Source organism: Oncorhynchus kisutch, unplaced genomic scaffold (genome assembly GCF_002021735.2).
Source record: "Oncorhynchus kisutch isolate 150728-3 unplaced genomic scaffold, Okis_V2 scaffold4040, whole genome shotgun sequence".
In the NCBI taxonomy this organism is placed as follows: Eukaryota; Metazoa; Chordata; class Actinopteri; order Salmoniformes; family Salmonidae; genus Oncorhynchus; species Oncorhynchus kisutch.
Genome location: NW_022265985.1, coordinates 2,541 through 20,000, shown reverse-complemented (window position 1 = coordinate 20,000; position 17,460 = coordinate 2,541). Strand labels below are relative to the sequence as shown.

Genomic DNA, 17,460 nt, shown 5'->3' with positions numbered 1-17,460 from the left:
GTTAGAGGAGAGGGTTAGAGTTAGAGGAGAGGGGAGGAGAGGGTTAGAGGAGAGGAGAGGGTTAGAGTTAGAGGAGAGGGTTAGAGTTAGAGGAGAGGGGAGGAGAGGGTTAGAGGAGAGGAGAGAGTTAGAGGAGAGGAGAGGGTTAGAGGAGAGGAGAGGGTTAGAGGAGAGAGTTAGAAGAGAGTTAGAGGAGAGGAGAGGGTTAGAGGAGAGGAGAGGGTTAGAGTTAGAGGAGAGGGGAGGAGAGGGTTAGAGGAGAGGAGAGAGTTAGAGGAGAGGAGAGGGTTAGAGGAGAGGAGGGAGTTAGAGGAGAGGAGAGGGTTAGAGGAGAGGAGAGAGTTAGAGGAGAGGAGAGGGTTAGAGGAGAGGAGGGAGTTAGAGGAGAGGAGAGGGTTAGAGGAGAGGAGAGGGTTAGAGGAGAGGAGAGGGTTAGAGGAGAGGAGAGAGTTAGAGGAGAGGAGAGGGTTAGAGGAGAGGAGATGGTTAGAGTTAGAGGAGAGGAGAGGGTTAGAGGAGAGGAGAGGGGAGGAGAGGTGAACACCTGGAGACAGTGTGAGGTGGGTTAACATGTCTCCAGGGCTTTACCATGATGGAGAACACCTGGAGACAGTGTGAGGTGGGTTAACATGTCTTCAGGGCTTTATCATGATGGAGAACACCTGGAGACAGGGCTTTCCCATGATGGAGAACACCTGGACACAGTGTGAGGTGGGTTAACATGTCTTCAGGGCTTTACCGTGATGGATAACACCTGGAGACAGTGTGAGGTGGGTTAACATGTCATCAGGGCTTTACCATGATGGAGAACACCTGGAGACAGGGCTTTCCCATGATGGAGAACACCTGGAGACAGTGTGAGGTGGGTTAATATGTCTTCAGGGCTTTACCATGATGGAGAACACCTGGAGACAGGGCTTTCCCATGATGGAGAACACCTGGAGACAGTGTGAGGTGGGTTAATATGTCTTCAGGGCTTTACCATGATGGAGAACACCTGGAGACAGTGTGAGGTGGGTTAATATGTCTTCAGGGCTTTACCATGATGGAGAACACCTGGAGACAGTGTGAGGTGGGTTAACATGTCTTCAGGGCTTTACCATGATGGAGAACACCTGGAGACAGGGCTTTCCCATGATGGAGAACACCTGGAGACAGTGTGGGGTGGGTTAACATGTCTTCAGGGCTTTACCATGATGGAGAACACCTGGAGACAGGGCTTTCCCATGATGGAGAACACCTGGAGACAGTGTGGGGTGGGTTAACATGTCTTCAGGGTGGTCGTCAGTAAAGGGCTCTTCATTTAATATAACAGGCTTGTAGAATAAATACACTTTTGACTTATCAAAGGGATGCAAAGGGCACTCATTTCCTGGAACAACCCAGGTGCAAGCAACCTCAGATCAGTGTAACTAACTACCTCTGTGAACACACAGAGCCCTGACTAACTACCTACCCTTGTGAACACACAGAGATCCCTGTGAACCCTGACTAACTACCTACCTTTGTGAACACACATACGTCCCTGTGAGCTCTGACCAAGTTCCTACCTCTGTGAACACACAGAGATCCCTGTGAGCCCTGACTAACTACCTCCATAAACAGATCCCTGACTGTTTCACATCAGTGTGTAGTCGTCACACAGCCTGCCTGTTTCCCCTGATTACAGTGGAGTTCAGCAAGGCCTGCTGCTGCCCCAGGAAGCTGCTGTAGCACGGCTCTTATTGTTTCACTGATGTTTTATAGCTGTTTCTGTGGAATAGTAAAGTCCTCTGGGAGACACACACACACACAACCAAGTCCTCTGGGAGACACACACACACACAACCAAGTCCTCTGGGAGACACACACACACAACCAAGTCCTCTGGGAGACACACACACACAACAATGTCCTCTGGGAGACACACACACACACAACAAAGTCCTCTGGGAGACACACACACACAACAAAGTCCTCTGGGAGACACACACACAACAATGTCCTCTGGGAGACACACACACACAACAATGTCCTCTGGGAGACACACACACACAACAAAGTCCTCTGGGAGACACACACACACAACAATGTCCTCTGGGAGACACACACACACACAACAAAGTCCTCTGGGAGACACACACACACAACCAAGTCCTCTGGGAGACACACACACACACACACACACAACAAAGTCCTCTGGGAGACACACACACACACACACAACCACGTCCTCTGGGAGACACACACACACACACACACAACCACGTCCTCTGGGAGACACACACACACACACACAACCAAGTCATCTGGGAGACACACACACACAACCACGTCCTCTGGGAGACACACACACACACACAACCACGTCCTCTGGGAGGTACACACATACACAACCACGTCCTCTGGGAGGTACACACACACAACCAAGTCCTCTGGGAGACACACACACACAACCAAGTCCTCTGGGAGACACACACACAACCAAGTCCTCTGGGAGACACACACACACACACAACAAAGTCCTCTGGGAGACACACACACAACAAAGTCCTCTGGGAGACACACACACACACACAACAATGTCCTCTGGGAGACACACACACACACACAACAAAGTCCTCTGGGAGGTACACACACACACACACAACCAAGTCCTCTGGGAGACACACACACAACCAAGTCCTCTGGGAGGTACACACACACACACACACACACACACACACACAACCAAGTCCTCTGGGAGGTACACACACACACAACAAAGTCCTCTGGGAGGTACACACACACACAACAAAGTCCTCTGGGAGGTACACACACACACACAACCACGTCCTCTGGGAGGTACACACACACACAACCACGTCCTCTGGGAGGTACACACACACAACAAAGTCCTCTGGGAGACACACACACAACAAAGTCCTCTGGGAGACACACACACACACAACCAAGTCCTCTGGGAGACACACACACACACAACAAAGTCCTCTGGGAGACACACACACACACACACACACAACAAAGTCCTCTGGGAGGTACACACACACAACCAAGTCCTCTGGGAGACACACACACACACACAACAAAGTCCTCTGGGAGACACACACACACACAACAATGTCCTCTGGGAGACACACACACACACACACAACAAAGTCCTCTGGGAGACACACACACACACAACAAAGTCCTCTGGGACACACACACACACACACACACACAACAATGTCCTCTGGGAGACACACACACACAACAAAGTCCTCTGGGAGACACAAACACACACAACAAAGTCCTCTGGGAGGTACACACACACACAACCAAGTCCTCTGGGAGACACACACACAACCAAGTCCTCTGGGAGACACACACACAACCAAGTCCTCTGGGAGGTACACACACACACACACAACCAAGTCCTCTGGGAGGTACACACACACACACACACAACCACGTCCTCTGGGAGACACACACACACACACACAACCACGTCCTCTGGGAGGTACACACACACACACAACCACGTCCTCTGGGAGGTACACACACACAACCAAGTCCTCTGGGAGACACACACACACACAACAAAGTCCTCTGGGAGACACACACACAACAAAGTCCTCTGGGAGACACACACACACACACAACAATGTCCTCTGGGAGACACACACACACACACAACAAAGTCCTCTGGGAGGTACACACACACACACACAACCAAGTCCTCTGGGAGACACACACACAACCAAGTCCTCTGGGAGGTACACACACACACACACACACAACCAAGTCCTCTGGGAGGTACACACACACACAACAAAGTCCTCTGGGAGGTACACACACACACAACAAAGTCCTCTGGGAGGTACACACACACACACAACCACGTCCTCTGGGAGGTACACACACACACAACCACATCCTCTGGGAGGTACACACACACAACAAAGTCCTCTGGGAGACACACACACAACAAAGTCCTCTGGGAGACACACACACACACAACCAAGTCCTCTGGGAGACACACACACACACAACAAAGTCCTCTGGGAGACACACACACACACACACACACAACAAAGTCCTCTGGGAGGTACACACACACAACCAAGTCCTCTGGGAGACACACACACACACAACAAAGTCCTCTGGGAGACACACACACACACAACAATGTCCTCTGGGAGACACACACACACACACAACAAAGTCCTCTGGGAGACACACACACACACAACAAAGTCCTCTGGGACACACACACACACACACACACAACAATGTCCTCTGGGAGACACACACACACAACAAAGTCCTCTGGGAGACACACACACACACAACAAAGTCCTCTGGGAGGTACACACACACACAACCAAGTCCTCTGGGAGACACACACACAACCAAGTCCTCTGGGAGACACACACACAACCAAGTCCTCTGGGAGGTACACACACACACACACAACCAAGTCCTCTGGGAGGTACACACACACACAACCACGTCCTCTGGGAGACACACACACACACACACAACCACGTCCTCTGGGAGGTACACACACACACACAACCACGTCCTCTGGGAGGTACACACACACAACCAAGTCCTCTGGGAGACACACACACACACAACAAAGTCCTCTGGGAGACACACACACAACAAAGTCCTCTGGGAGACACACACACAACCAAGTCCTCTGGGAGACACACACACACAACAAAGTCCTCTGGGAGACACACACACACAACAAAGTCCTCTGGGACACACACACAACAAAGTCCTCTGGGAGACACACACACACAACAAAGTCCTCTGGGACACACACACAACAAAGTCCTCTGGGAGACACACAACAAAGTCCTCTGGGAGACACACACAACAATGTCCTCTGGGAGACACACACACACAACAAAGTCCTCTGGGAGACACACACACAACCACGTCCTCTGGGAGGTACACATACACAACCAAGTCCTCTGGGAGACACACACACAACAAAGTCCTCTGGGAGACACACACACAACAAAGTCCTCTGGGAGACACACACACACACAACAATGTCCTCTGGGAGACACACACACACACAACAAAGTCCTCTGGGAGGTACACACACACACAACCAAGTCCTCTGGGAGACACACACACAACCAAGTCCTCTGGGAGACACACACACAACCAAGTCCTCTGGGAGGTACACACACACACACACAACCAAGTCCTCTGGGAGGTACACACACACACACACACACACAACCACGTCCTCTGGGAGACACACACACACACACACACAACCACGTCCTCTGGGAGGTACACACACACACAACCACGTCCTCTGGGAGGTACACACACACAACCAAGTCCTCTGGGAGACACACACACACACAACAAAGTCCTCTGGGAGACACACACACAACAAAGTCCTCTGGGAGACACACACACAACCAAGTCCTCTGGGAGACACACACACACAACAAAGTCCTCTGGGAGACACACACACACAACAAAGTCCTCTGGGACACACACACAACAAAGTCCTCTGGGAGACACACACACACAACAAAGTCCTCTGGGACACACACACAACAAAGTCCTCTGGGAGACACACAACAAAGTGCTCTGGGAGACACACACACACACAACAAAGTCCTCTGGGACACACACACAACAATGTCCTCTGGGAGACACACACACACAACAAAGTCCTCTGGGAGACACACACACAACAAAGTCCTCTGGGAGACACACACACAACCACGTCCTCTGGGAGACACACACACACACACACAACCACGTCCTCTGGGAGGTACACACACACACAACCACGTCCTCTGGGAGGTACACATACACAGCCAAGTCCTCTGGGAGACACACACACAACAAAGTCCTCTGGGAGACACACACACAACAAAGTCCTCTGGGAGACACACACACACACACAACAAAGTCCTCTGGGAGACACACACACACACACAACAACAAAGTCCTGCGGGACACACACACAACACACACACAACAATGTCCTCTGGGAGACACACACACACACACACAACAATGTCCTCTGGGAGACACAAACACACACAACAAAGTCCTCTGGGAGACACACACACACACACAACAAAGTCCTCTGGGAGACACACACACACACAACAAAGTCCTCTGGGACACACACACACACACAACCACGTCCTCTGGGAGACACACACACAACCAAGTCCTCTGGGAGACACACACACACACAACAAAGTCCTCTGGGAGACACACACACAACAAAGTCCTCTGGGAGACACACACACACACAACAAAGTCCTCTGGGAGACACACACACAACAAAGTCCTCTGGGAGACACACACAACAAAGTCCTCTGGGAGACACACACACACAACCACGTCCTCTGGGAGACACACACACAACAATGTCCTCTGGGAGACACACACACAACAATGTCCTCTGGGAGACACACACACAACAAAGTCCTCTGGGAGACACACACACAACAATGTCCTCTGGGAGACACACACACAACAAAGTCCTCTGGGAGGTACACACACACACACACACACACACAACAAAGTCCTCTGGGAGACACAAACACACACAACAAAGTCCTCTGGGACACACACAACAAAGTCCTCTGGGACACACACACACAACAATGTCCTCTGGGAGACACACACACACAACAATGTCCTCTGGGAGACACACACACACAACAAAGTCCTCTGGGAGGTACACACACACAACAAAGTCCTCTGGGAGGTATGGGTCTGACTGGGAGCCTTGTGACGGGGAAGGGGGAAGGTGTGTGTGTGTGTGTGTGTGTCCGCCACAGCCTCCTGATGCTGGTGTTTTATAGGAGAAACGTGGAAGCCATTAGGGAGAGGTATTTCTTAACAACATTCATTACCGGCAGAGAGACGGCAGCGTTTCTGTCTTCCACACTCAGATGCAGATTCAATGAGACGCCCGATCCAGGGTCCGACTGGGACCAGAAATCAGCCCAGATATTTATATCACACAGGTCCTAGTTATTCGTGCCCGGCCCGATGGCCAGTCCGTGCGCGGCCCGGTGGCCAGTCCGTGCCCTGCCCGGTGGCCAGTCCGTGCCCGGCCCGGTGGCCAGTCCGTGCCCGGCCCGGTGGCCAGTCCGTGCCCGGCCCGGTGGCCAGTCCGTGCCCGGCCCGGTGGCCAGTCCGTGCCCGTCCCGGTGGCCTGTCCGTGCCCGGCCCGATTCCTACCAACTTCAGTTGTCATGTCTGGTGTTTATTTGTTTCTGGGGTGTCTTTATCACAATGTCTTTAAGGTTTTGGATAATCCCAAATGAAGACACGAAATCTGACCTGTGGATTACAAGTGTTCCTGGTGTCTCCTTTAAAGAATAAGAGGGTTGAGGGGTCAACTGGGACTGTTCCCACCATTGTTCCTACCATTGTTCCCACCATTGTTCCCACCATTGTTAACCCCTCTTTCTTTGTTTTCCTCTTCTCTCCATCTCTCTCTCTCTGGAGAGGGGGTCATGGTTGGCTTGACTCTGATGGAGGAGCTCTCCTGCTCTCCTCAATCTAAGTATTTCATTCTCCTCTGTGTCTCTCTCTGTGTGTCTCTCTCTCTGTGTCTCTGTCTCTCTGTGTCTCTGTCTCTCTCTCTCTGTGTCTCTCTCTCTCTGTCTCTCTGTGTCTCTCTCTCTGTCTCTCTGTGTCTCTGTCTCTCTCTCTCTCTTGTTTTACTGAAGGGTTTATTGACTGATAATAAGCATTAGTCAACCTCCAACACACCCCACCTTCTCCAAATTCTTGCTGAGCAAATCACACACACACACCCCTGAGAAATACTGTGACAGAGCATGAAACATGTCTCTCTCTGAGACGATCTTAGCAAGTTAGATAAACTCAACGTGGATTTATTTTTGATTTAAGTGCTTTCTTGATAATATTTTTGATGAACCTTTGTGATGTAATTAAATCCCAGGTCAGATCAGAGGTACCCAGCAGCACATATTGAAAGGTATTTAACTCCACCGATCCGGAATATCTGAGGCCCCATGGTAACAGGAGTATCTATGGTAACAGGAGTATCTATGGTAACAGGAGTATCTATGGTAACAGGAGTATCTATGGTAACAGGAGAATCTGAGACCATATGGTAACAGGAGTATCTGAGACCCTATGGTAACAGGAGTATCTATGGTAACAGGAGTATCTATGGTAACAGGAGTATCTGAGACCCTATTGTAACAGGAGTATCTATGGTAACAGGAGTATCTATGGTAACAGGAGTATCTATTGTAACAGGAGTATCTGAGACTATGGTAAAATGAGTATCTATGGTAACAGGAATATCTGAGGCCCCATGGTAACAGGAGAATCTATGGTAACAAGAGTATCTGAGACCCTATGGTAACAGGAGTATCTATGGTAACATGAGTATCTTAGGCCCTATGGTAACATGCATATCTGAGGCCCGATTGTAACAGGAGAATCTGAGACCCCATGGCAACAGGAGTATCTGAGGCCCTATGGTAACAGTAGAATCTATGGTAACAGGAGTATCTGAGGCCCCATGGTAACAGGATATCTGAGGCCCCATAGTAACAGGAGTATCTGAGGCTCCATGGTAACAGGAGTATCTATGGTAACAGGAGTATCTGAGGCCCTATGCTAACAGGAGTATCTGAGGCACTATGGTATCAGCGGAATCTATGGTAACAAGAGTATCTATGGCAAGAGGAGTATCTTAGGCCCTATGGTAACAGGAGAATCGATTTTGGATAGGGGACTAAAGGACATGCTATGGAGAATGGATAGGGGACTAAAGGACATGCTATGGAGAATGGATAGGGGACTAAAGGACATGCTATGGAGAATGGATAGGGGACTAAAGGACATGCTATTTGATGGAGAATGGATAGGGGACTAAAGGACATGCTATGGAGAATGGATAGGGGACTATAGGACATGCTATTTGATGGAGAATGGATAGGGGACTAAAGGACATGCTATTTGATGGAGAATGGATAGGGGACTAAAGGACATGCTATGGAGAATGGATAGGGGACTAAAGGACATGCTATTTGATGGAGAATGGATAGGGGACTAAAGGTCATGCTATGGAGAATGGATAGGGGACTATAGGACATGCTATTTGATGGAGAATGGATAGGGGACTAAAGGACATGCTATTTGATGGAGAATGGATAGGGGACTAAAGGACATGCTATGGAGAATGGATAGGGGACTAAAGGACATGCTATGGAGAATGGATAGGGGACTAAAGGACATGCTATTTGATGGAGAATGGATAGGGGACTAAAGGTCATGCTATGGAGAATGGATAGGGGACTAAAGGACATGCTATTTGATGGAGAATGGATAGGGGACTAAAGGTCATGCTATGGAGAATGGATAGGGGACTATAGGACATGCTATTTGATGGAGAATGGATAGGGGACTAAAGGACATGCTATTTGATGGAGAATGGATAGGGGACTAAAGGACATGCTATGGAGAATGGATAGGGGACTAAAGGACATGCTATGGAGAATGGATAGGGGACTAAAGGACATGCTATTTGATGGAGAATGGATAGGGGACTAAAGGTCATGCTATGGAGAATGGATAGGGGACTAAAGGACATGCTATTTGATGGAGAATGGATAGGGGACTAAAGGTCATGCTATGGAGAATGGATAGGGGACTAAAGGACATGCTATTTGATGGAGAATGGATAGGGGACTAAAGGTCATGCTATGGAGAATGGATAGGGGACTAAAGGACATGCTATGGAGAATGGATAGGGGACTAAAGGACATGCTATGGAGAATGGATAGGGGACTAAAGGACATGCTATGGAGAATGGATAGGGGACTAAAGGACATGCTATTTGATGGAGAATGGATAGGGGACTAAAGGTCATGCTATGGAGAATGAATGCTATTTTTCTCTTTCCCACTTTGCAGGCTGTGGGCTCATCTCAGATGGCCCCCAATCTAGTACACTACTTTCAACCACTCCTATGGGCTGTACAGGGAAGGAGGTGTGATTCAGGATCCAGACTATGTCCACTGAGACAGAGTGGCGTCACCGGGTCTAAGAATGTCCCTTTATCTGCAGTCAGTGTCCCAATCAGCCACATAAGACAATGGGGAAGAAGTGTTGTTATGACAACGGAACGCTGTTCCCCCGGTAGGTTCCATGTTAAAAGCCCTCTCTTACTCATCTCAGCAGTGTTGTTAGGACAACAGAATGCTGTTCCCCCGGTAGGTTCCATGTTAAAAGCCCTCTCAGCAGTGTTGGGACAACAGAACGCTGTTCCCCCGGTAGGTTCCACGTTAAAAGCCCTCTCAGCAGTGTTGGGACAACAGAACGCTGTTCCCCCGGTAGGTTCCATGTTAAAAGCCCTCTCTTACTCATCTCAGCAGTGTTGTTAGGACAACAGAACGCTGTTCCCCCGGTAGGTTCCACGTTAAAAGCCCTCTCTTACTCATCTCAGCAGTGTTGGGACAACAGAACGCTGTTCCCCCAGTAGGTTCCACATTAAAAGCCCTCTCTTACTCATCTCAGCAGTGTTGTTAGAACAACAGAACGGTGTTCCCCCGGTAGGTTCCACGTTAAAAGCCCTCTCTTACTCATCTCAGCAGTGTTGTTAGGACAACAGAACGGTGTTCCCCTGGTAGGTTCCACGTTAAAAGCCCTCTCTTACTCATCTCAGCAGTGTTGTTATGACAACAGAACACTGTTCCCCCGGTAGGTTCCACGTTAAAAGCCCTCTCTTACTCATCTCAGCAGTGTTGTTAGGACAACAGAACGGTGTTCCCCTGGTAGGTTCCACGTTAAAAGCCCTCTCTTACTCATCTCAGCAGTGTTGTTAGGACAACATCTGGTTGATTCCTACCATTCACAAAGGCACTTCCTGTATATAATGCCAACGAGAAAGTAGCATTTTCAACTTTCAAAGTGAATAGAAACAGAGAAAGACCATTCATGATGCTTCCTAGAACAAAAGAGGAGGCCCCTTATATAGTCAATATAATTCACTTACTGCTTAAAAACAAGCAGACAACTTGTTACTTCTGGGGGAAATGATGATTATTTATTATTATTTATACACACAGTTTCTATTCACTTTGACCACATAGAAAACATATTTGTCTGACTGAAATCCGCTGTTATTAGCAGAGATAGAGGAGGAATCTGTTGTGTGGTAATTAACAGCTCACCAATAGACATATCAATGTGGGAATAGGGTTTAATGAGGCACTATGAAAGGCTGAGAAAATAGATTTTAAAACACAATAATAAACCTCGTCGCTGTAAGTCAACACAGCAACGACCACCACACTGATCAGCACAGTCACATGTAAACAGAGTGACTCATCATGAGGTTCTGGCAACATTTCTCACATTCAGAATTCAACGAAACCCCATCACGGTTTTACACCCAAGTCATTAAGTACATCATAACATGGCTTCTATAGGGCCGGAGCTGCTGTCAAGGGAACGTTCACCATTTCTTCCATTGGAAGTAGTCATTAGAGAGTCTATCTGACAGTTATTGAACAGAGCAAACCGTCTCAGAGGTACCTTAATGTTTACATTACTACACCAGACGCTCTGCTTTAGTAGCGTAGCTATACAACCAGACGCTCTGCTTTAGTAGCGTAGCTATACAACCAGACGCTCTGCTTCAGTAGCGTAGCTATACAACCAGACACTCTGCTTTAGTAGCGTAGCTATACAACCAGACACTCTGCTTTAGTAGCGTAGCTATACAACCAGACACTCTGCTTCAGTAGCGTAGCTATACAACCAGACACTCTGCTTTAGTAGCGTAGCTATACAACCAGACACTCTGCTTTAGTAGCGTAGCTATACAACCAGACACTCTGCTTTAGTAGCGTAGCTATACAACCAGACACTCTGCTTCAGTAGCGTAGCTATACAACCAGACACTCTGCTTTAGTAGTGTAGCTATACAACCAGACACTCTGCTTTAGTAGCGTAGCTATACAACCAGACACTCTGCTTCAGTAGCGTAGCTATACAACCAGACACTCTGCTTCAGTAGCGTAGCTATACAACCAGACACTCTGCTTCAGTAGCGTAGCTATACAACCAGACACTCTGCTTTAGTAGCGTAGCTATACAACCAGACACTCTGCTTCAGTAGCGTAGCTATACAACCAGACACTCTGCTTCAGTAGCGTAGCTATACAACCAGACACTCTGCTTTAGTAGCGTAGCTATACAACCAGACACTCTGCTTCAGTAGCGTAGCTATACAACCAGACACTCTGCTTTAGTAGCGTAGCTATACAACCAGACACTCTGCTTTAGTAGCGTAGCTATACAACCAGACACTCTGCTTTAGTAGCGTAGCTATACAACCAGACACTCTGCTTTAGTAGCGTAGCTATACAACCAGACACTCTGCTTTAGTAGCGTAGCTATACAACCGGACACTCTGCTTTAGTAGCGTAGCTATACAACCAGACACTCTGCTTTAGTAGCGTAGCTATACAACCAGACACTCTGCTTTAGTAGCGTAGCTATACAACCAGACACTCTGCTTTAGTAGCGTAGCTATACAACCAGACACTCTGCTTCAGTAGCGTAGCTATACAACCAGACACTCTGCTTTAGTAGCGTAGCTATACAACCAGACACTCTGCTTTAGTAGCGTAGCTATACAACCAGACACTCTGCTTTAGTAGCGTAGCTATACAACCAGACACTCTGCTTCAGTAGCGTAGCTATACAACCAGACACTCTGCTTCAGTAGCGTAGCTATACAACCAGACACTCTGCTTTAGTAGCGTAGCTATACAACCAGACATGAGTCCATTACATTTGTCAAATACTTGAGATGCGCTTGATTTAGTTTGTCTGGTACCCAGGAACCAATGGACCGATCAGAAAAGTGCCAACTCCATAATTAAGTAAATCAAGCGCAGCTCAAATATCTTTAAGAATCTAACTCGGATCAGGCCCCGTATTTACAACCAGTTTTGTCTGTTAAATCCTAGATCATCTAGGATCATCTATCATTCCTACTCTGAGACGCTCTGTGAATACGGGCCCCCGGGTGTCAATCAGAGGGGTGTTGTCTTTAATCTCTTATGGCAATACATTTCATGGCTACGGCTTCTCATTAGATAACACACGGACATCAGGGCCTGTACTCATAAAGCGCCTCAGAGTGCTGATCCTGGATCAGGTCCTCCTTGTCTAATGCTATCTTTTTCATTATGATTTTTAAAAGGCTAAACTGATCCCAGATCAGCACTAGGATCTGGTCCTCTCACTCACTATGATCTAAAAGGCTAACCTGATCCCAGATCAGCACTAGGATCTGGTCCTCTCTAGTATTCATTATGATCTAAAAGGCTAACCTGATCCCAGATCAGCACTCTTACATGGCGCTACATTATGAACACTGGCCCAGACATTCACACATACAGTAAGTCTCCATTACATCTGTCCTTCTCCATATTGACAGGGGAAGTGTGTTGTGCTCATCTCTCCCGAGTGGCGCAGCGGTCTAAGGCACTGCATCTCAGTGCATGGAGTTGTGTCACTACAGTCCCTGGTTCGAATCCAGGCTGTATCATATCCGCCCGTGATTGGGAGTCCCACAATTGTCCCAGTGTCGTCCGGGTTTGGCCGGGGGTAGGCCGTCATTGTAAATAAGAATTTGTCCTTAACTGACTAGCCTCGTTAAATAAAAGGTTAAAATAATAATAATAATAATAAGTGTTTTAAATAATCCCATGGCCATATTGATGTTCTTACAGCCTCTACCCCTGTATTTAGGATCCATTGTAGTGGACACAGTCCCTAATGCAAAGCCTCCTGCTACGTGGGGTTATAATACTCCTCATCAGCACCGCACGGTTCTGACTTGATCTGGTCTGCTGTGAGTTGGAGGTAGTTCTGTCCCTGACCTGTGGTCCTGGTACACACGTACCACTCCTTCATGTTGGACACCGTCGGAGCCAGCGAGAGCCTGGAGGACGAGCAGTTAGTCCGTGAAGCTACGTAATCCCGGGAACTACGTTTCCCAAGAATCCCTGTGAACGACAGGTCTATGGGTTCGGAGGTAGGAGAGGACTTGAGTGCGTTGAGGTGGATCTTCATGTGTTTTCTGAGGGAGCTGGGGTGTGTGTAGGATTTGAAGCAGCCGTGGGACTTGCAGTCGTACGGTTTGGCGCTGGTGTGAACCTGCGAGTGCTTCTTACGGTCACTACTGTTGGCAAATTTCCGCAGGCAGCCGGGGAACTCACACTGAAATGGCTTCTCACCTAGAAAGAGAGGTGAAAGGTGTTATGGGGGAGGAAATAGAATGATGACATCAGTCACAGGACTAAACATCTTCAACACAACATACAAGTTCTACCCTACTGTGTGTACCGTGCTCCATCCTACTGTGTGTACCGCGCTCCATCCTACTGTGTGCTCCATCCTACTGTGTGTACCGCGCTCCATCCTACTGTGTGTACCGCGCTCCATCCTACTGTGTGCTGTACCCTACTGTGTGCTCCATCCTACTGTGTGCTGTACCCTACTGTGTGCTCCATCCTACTGTGTGTACCACGCTCCATCCTACTGTGTGCTCCATCCTACTGTGTGTACCGCGCTCCATCCTACTGTGTGTACCGCGCTCCATCCTACTGTGTGTACCGCGCTCCATCCTACTGTGTGTACCGTGCTCCACCCTACTGTGTGTACCGCGCTCCACCCTACTGTGTGCTCCATCCTACTGTGTGTACCCTGCTCCACCCTACTGTGTGTACCGCGCTCCACCCTACTGTGTGCTCCATCCTACTGTGTGTACCGCGCTCCATCCTACTGTGTGTACCGTGCTCCACCCTACTGTGTGTACCGCGCTCCATCCTACTGTGTGTACCGTGCTCCATCCTACTGTGTGCTCCATCCTACTGTGTGTACCGCGCTCCATCCTACTGTGTGCTCCATCCTACTGTGTGTACCGCGCTCCATCCTACTGTGTGTACCGTGCTCCACCCTACTGTGTGTACCCTACTGTGTGCTGCATCCTACTGTGTGTACCCTACTGTGTGTACCGCGCTCCATCCTACTGTGTGCTCCATCCTACTGTGTGTACCGTGCTCCACCCTACTGTGTGTACCGCGCTCCATCCTACTGTGTGCTCCATCCTACTGTGTGTACCGTGCTCCACCCTACTGTGTGTACCGCTCCATCCTACTGTGTGCTCCATCCTACTGTGTGTACCGCGCTCCATCCTACTGTGTGCTCCATCCTACTGTGTGCTCCACCCTACTGTGTGTACCGCTCCATCCTACTGTGTGCTCCATCCTACTGTGTGTACCGCGCTCCATCTTGCTGTGTGTACCGCGCTCCACCCTACTGTGTACCGCGCTCCACCCTACTGTGTGTACCGCGCTCCACCCTACTGTGTGCTCCATCCTACTGTGTGCTCCATCCTACTGTGTGTACCGCGCTCCACCCTACTGTGTGTACCGCGCTCCACCCTACTGTGTGTACCGCGCTCCACCCTACTGTGTGTACCGCGCTCCACCCTACTGTGTGTACCGCGCTCCACCCTACTGTGTGTACCGCGCTCCACCCTACTGTGTGTACCGCGCTCCATCCTACTGTGTGTACCGCGCTCCATCCTACTGTGTGTACCGCGCTCCATCCTACTGTGTGTACCGCGCTCCATCCTACTGTGTGTACCGCGCTCCACCCTACTGTGTGTACCGCGCTCCATCCTACTGTGTGTACCCTGCTCCATCCTACTGTGTGTACCGCGCTCCATCCTACTGTGTGTACCCTGCTCCATCCTACTGTGTGTACCGCGCTCCATCCTACTGTGTGTACCGCGCTCCATCTGTCAGCCTCGAGTTGATGTAGCTGCATGAAATATGTCAAACAGTGTCACTTCACTGACTGAGAACAATGTCCCTTTTCTACAGCTGGCTTCCCTGGACCTTCCCTTCTTGTCAATGGCCAAACCCCACCACACAGTGTAGTCTACTACTCCACAAACAGGCTACTTCCTGAATAGGACTGTGTGTGGAACATGTAAACATGATGACGTGCTCTGCCTGTCTGGCAAGCAGTGACTAACCTACTGTATATACATCTAGAATGTTGTCCCATTGTTTAGTTGTAGTATAGGCCCAATGACGCCATGTAGAATAACATAACCTTTCACTATGGAACGAAGGAGATGAAAGGGTAGGTTCTTTGTTGGCATTCCCAGTGTCCTTTATGGAACATAATCTACATACCTGTGTGCGTGCGCGTGTGAATCTTGAGGTTTTCCGACCGAGCAAACACTTTCCCGCAGTCTGGGAAAGTGCAGGAGAACGGTTTCTCCCCAGTGTGTACCCTGATGTGGTTTATCAGTTTATATTTGGCTTTAAACGCCTTTCCTTCTCTCAGGCATTCTTCCCACATACAAACATGGCTCAGGGGCTCGAGCCCAGCGACGTGCTCGGTGCTTACGTGGTCCACCAGCTCGTGCATGGAGCTAAAAGTTTGGTCGCATATCCTTTGTTTTGAAGTTCGGTCACGGTGATCGTGGTCCGTCCATTTGCAGACCAGCTCGGGCTTTATCGGCCTGTTGTTGTTGGTGGAGTATTCCGCATAGGCGCCCGTGGTGGAAGCGCGCGGTGAAGGAGAAGAGATGTATGAGATCATGGAATTGTTATTGCGGAGCAGAGAGTGGCCATTGTGGCGATGGCGACCACCCGGCCGCTGCATGGTAGTAGAGACGGGCCTCGGGCTGGCTGTCTCGCCTTTCTCTGTCCTTTATGCTTCCTGCAGCTGCAGATAGAAACCGCGCTGATTTGGGGAAACCACGTTGATCTTAACGCGGTCCGCCCAGGTTTTGGACTACCGAGGAGCATGAGGCATATTCTGTAAATTGGCCGTAAACCCGGTTAGAACCAGGTGGTCCGTCCCCACATAGTTGTAAGAAAAACTGGCAGATCTATGACTGTATCCCAATGGTGTAAAATGGCGTCCTCTCTTCATCACCTATTCCTTCAGCTCAGGCGGCACTGATTTGAAAAACAGAAGAAAGCAATATGGCGGATGAAGGTGATTTATTTCCTCACTCCAGTCTTTTCAGATCAGTGGATTCGAAGGAAAGGAGATGAGAATATACTCGGCATTAATTGAGATGCGCCCCCCAGTGGTAAGCACGAGGACGCTCGCCAAGTGAACATCTGTGGCATCTATAGGCCGGGCCCACATATGCATAATGTCAATGCCCTCTATAGCCTATCATGAGAAGCCAGATTTACTTCAAATTTAATCCATGTTGGCTGATGGGTTTTTTCCTCCCCCGATTAGCAAAAATAAACGTTGTTTTCTTTTGCCACGTTTGATTTTGTTATAAACTATATCATTTCTATCTAAATAATTTGATAGTTGTGGCCACAACCATATATTTACTAAATGTAAAACGTGGAATTGTAAGAAATTAAACTTTTCCTTGGGCATTTGTCA

General features: G+C 49.0%; 1 protein-coding gene across 1 annotated transcript; it reads right to left on the bottom strand.

Annotated features, from left to right (window-relative positions):
• Positions 1 to 11,194: 11,194 nt before the first annotated feature.
• LOC116373411 (zinc finger protein ZIC 5-like) lies at positions 11,195 to 17,176 on the bottom strand. The gene is made up of 2 exons (XM_031821975.1): positions 16,236 to 17,176; positions 11,195 to 14,264 (listed from the first exon to the last, which is right to left on the bottom strand). Exons 1-2 carry the CDS (start codon positions 16,708 to 16,710, stop codon positions 13,819 to 13,821), a joined length of 921 nt encoding a protein of 306 aa, XP_031677835.1. The 5' UTR covers positions 16,711 to 17,176; the 3' UTR covers positions 11,195 to 13,818.
• Positions 17,177 to 17,460: the final 284 nt, after the last annotated feature.